Source organism: Tupaia chinensis, unplaced genomic scaffold, assembly GCF_000334495.1.
Source record: "Tupaia chinensis unplaced genomic scaffold, TupChi_1.0 Scaffold000644_1, whole genome shotgun sequence".
Taxonomy (NCBI): domain Eukaryota; kingdom Metazoa; phylum Chordata; class Mammalia; order Scandentia; family Tupaiidae; genus Tupaia; species Tupaia belangeri.
In genome coordinates, this window is record NW_006160165.1 from 6826618 (window position 1) to 6830126 (window position 3509).

Here is a 3509-nt window from a genome sequence, read left to right on the forward strand (position 1 = left end):
CAGCCTCAGCTTCCGCTGCACCCACCACAGACCCCACGCCCACCCCCATGGCTCTGGGCCAGCATTTGGCTTGGACATGAGTGTTCAGCCTTTTTTTTTTTTTTTTTGAGAGGTTTTCACTATAGGGCGCATGCGCTCGCCAGAAAGACAGAGAAAGCGAGAAATCACCCCCCAGGGAGGATGGCCACGCCGCAATACCTTCTTCTCCATTCTCCTCTCGGGATCTTGGGCACGCACGCACACGTGCCCGGCGTGAGTTTAAGCTGCCAGGTCTGGGACTTGAACCGCAGTCGACTACATGAGAGTCCAGTGACATAGCCATTATGCCAACTGCTGGTCCCCCCGAGTGTTCAGCTTTTTAAAAAAAACTTCTAAAGATAGAATTCCTCTTTCTTGGGTCACATCCAGAGTCTTTCATTACTGATGTGTTCGAACGTTTTATTTGGAAGGTTCCAGAATACCTTCACCATGTGAACAAGCGACTGGAAGAAGAAGGAGACCGCGTCCTCACATACCTGGATCACAGCACGCAGTGAGTCTGTACCTGGCGTGGCTCGCCATCCGGAGGGCTGCCCACCTGCCCCGTGGCACCAGCACCTGGCGCGGCTCGCTGTCTGGAGGGCTGCCCACCTGCCTCGGGGCACCAGCTCCCATCCCACCTCCGGCAGTCTGTCACTGGGCCACTGGGGGGCGGGCCTGTGGCCCAGGGCATCCTCGTGGCACTGTGCTCCGGGTGGCTGTGCGCGGTCTGTGAGCTGGGCAGCTGGCCAGGCCCGCCTCGGACTCCATCTCTAGCTCGCCCTCTCCGTGCCTGTGTAGGAAACCCCTGATCGCCTGTGTGGAGAAGCAGCTGCTAGGAGAGCACTTAACAGCAATTCTGCAGAAAGGTGGGTTCCCCAAGTCTGCGCGTGAAACTGATGCCACCCCAGGTCATTAGCGAGCCAGGGAGGCAGCTGGGGTCAGCGTCAGGACGTGGGTCGTGTTTGGGATGCGCCGTTACGAACCTCCTCACACCGACACCAGCAGTGCTGCTGGACTCTCAGGTGAAGCAGGCCTCACTGCTGTCACTGCAGACAGCTCTGTGGGTGCACCAGGCATTTCCAGGGGGCACCTCGGCCGTCTCCCAGGGCAGCGGCAGTGCCCTGCCCCAGAGAAGCCGGGTCCCGCGTGGTGGCCACAGCGCGAATCCCAGCCCTAGCAGCTTCAGAAACACACCAGGCGTGTGTGTGCGCTCGGACCCTGACGGGAAGGGGACGTGGAGAGGTGGTGCCATGCCCGTTGGGGAGTGCTTCCTCTCCCTCTCGAGCACATGCGCCTTCCAGCCATTAAAAGAGAGCGCGCTAGATCCCATGTGGAGACTGAGGTCGGAACCCCCGTGTGGTCAGCCTGCCGCACGCCGGGCAGGGAAGTGACGTTTTCAGACTGTACGCATGCTCTGACGGCAGCGCCGTTCCAGGGGCGTGGAGCATCGTACGGATGAAAGCCTAGTCCAGGCCTGAAAGGCACTTAAAAAGTAGGAAGGTGTACATGAGTGTGTGTGTGTGTGTGTACATGCATGTATATGTGTGTGGGCACACATGCACATGTGTCTACATGTATGTGTGTGGGTGTGCAAGTGTGTGTTTGTGTGCACAAATGTGTGTAAACCTGTGCGCAGGTGTGCATGTGTGTGCATGTGTGAGAACGTGTGTTGTGTAGGCCTATGTGTATGTGCATGTGTGTGTGAACATGTATGCATATATTCGTGTGTGTATGTGCGTGTGTGAACGTAGGTATATGTGTGTGTGTGTGTGTATGTATGTGTATATTTTTATTTGGTAAAGAGGTTTTTGGTGTAGGGCACATGCCCTTGTGGAGAGAGAGAGAGAGAGACAGTGAGCTGGAAAGTGAGAAAGCACCCCCGGGGGGATGGCTGCACAGCAGTCCCTTCTCTGTTCTCCTGGGATCTTGGGCACACACATGCCTGACACGATTTTCCAGTCACCACGTTGAGGACTCAAACCACAGACAGCCATGTGGGTGTTCAGAGACGTAAATCTGCACCCTCTGCCAGCCCCTTTTTTAAATTCTTTTTTTTTTTTTTTGGAGAGATTTTCACTGTAGGGCGCGTGCGCTCGCCAGACAGACAGAGAGAGACATAGAGACAGAAAGCGAGAAATCACCCCCCAGGGGGGATGGTCACGCCGCAATCCCTTCTCCTCCATTCTCCTCTCGGGATCTTGGGCACGCACGCACACGCGCCCGGCGTGAGTTTTTTAAGCCACTGGGTCCGGGACACCAACCGCGGTCGACTACGTGGGAGTCCAGCGACATAGCCATTACGCTAACTGCTGGTTCCCACCCATTTTTTAAATTTTTAAAGAAAGGTATTAGGGTTTTAGTAAAGATAAAGTTTATTTCCAGGGCCCGCAGGCTATGGCACTGGACTCCCACATGGCCTGTGACAGTTTGAGTCCCAGACCTGATGGTGGCTTATCTTCTCACTCTCCTTCTCTCTTTCTGTCTCTCTGGTGAGCGTATGTGCTCCGCAGTAAAATGCAAAATGATGTCCAGTGAGATCATCATTTAAAGTTTATTTCCACTAGTCCATGGAAGTGTACTGTGCCAAAGTGGCCAGCTGGGCCCGGCTGAGGGCCCGCTGCGTCTGCTCGCCTTTTAAGCACCTGCACACGTGGAGGGCGTGTCCCGGGGAGCCACCTGGGGGCTCACGCGGGGGCCTCACGGCGTTCTGCTGCCGCGTGCTGTGCCACAGTGGGTGCTTTCCCATCTCCGCGGGTTTCCCGACTGACATGTTGTAGGGAATCTGAAATGTAATACCAGAAACGAGGACTGTAAATGCAATACCTGGTAATGCTTTGTTGCACAGCTTGCTAAATATGTGAATAAAACTGTGCAACTAGAAACCAGGTTTGGCGGTTGGCCCTCTAACCACCAGTCGGCTCATGGAGGGCTGAGGCAGAACCGTCACCCTGGGGTGGCCACCTCCGGCCTTGGCTGCTCTGGCGACCTGAGGAAGCGTGTAGCACCCCTCCAGCCACTCGGGAGGTGAGGGTTACCCCATGGACCTAGCTCAAGTATGTGCAGACCGCTGGCCTGGATGGAGATGATGAGGCAGGCACGGGGACGTCCCCATGCCGTAGGCACGCAGGGTCCCAGTGCAGGTTTAGCGCGGTGCGGTGTCGTGTCTGCATTTCCTGGGCCTGTTGAAGACTGTGCTCCGAGTGTCCGGTCCAGTCTGTCTCCATGAGCGGCTCCTGCCTCGTCTTGGCTTCAGGTGCTGACCTGCAGCCGCGCTTCACTAATGTTCACTGCACCGTCTAGGGCTGGACCAGCTGCTGGACGAGAACAGGGTTCCCGACCTCACGCAGATGTACCAGCTCTTCAGCCGGGTGAAGGGCGGGCAGCAGGCGCTGCTGCAGCACTGGAGTGAGTACATCAAGGTAATGCGGGGCTGGGGGGGGCTGGGGGCAGGGCTGTGAACTGGGAGCCTGGGGCTGGCTGGGAGGCGT

At 56.9% G+C, this 3509-nt stretch overlaps 1 protein-coding gene across 1 annotated transcript in view; it reads left to right on the forward strand.

Annotated features, from left to right (window-relative positions):
• The window catches only part of CUL4A (cullin 4A), a gene marked incomplete at its 5' end in the record, with an annotated part of 31429 nt that overhangs the window by 8743 nt on the left and 19177 nt on the right, over positions 1-3509 (forward strand). Inside the window, 3 exon segments of the mRNA XM_014592049.2 lie at positions 450-532; positions 820-887; positions 3322-3440. Of these exon segments, the coding sequence (XP_014447535.1) occupies positions 450-532; positions 820-887; positions 3322-3440 (270 nt within the window).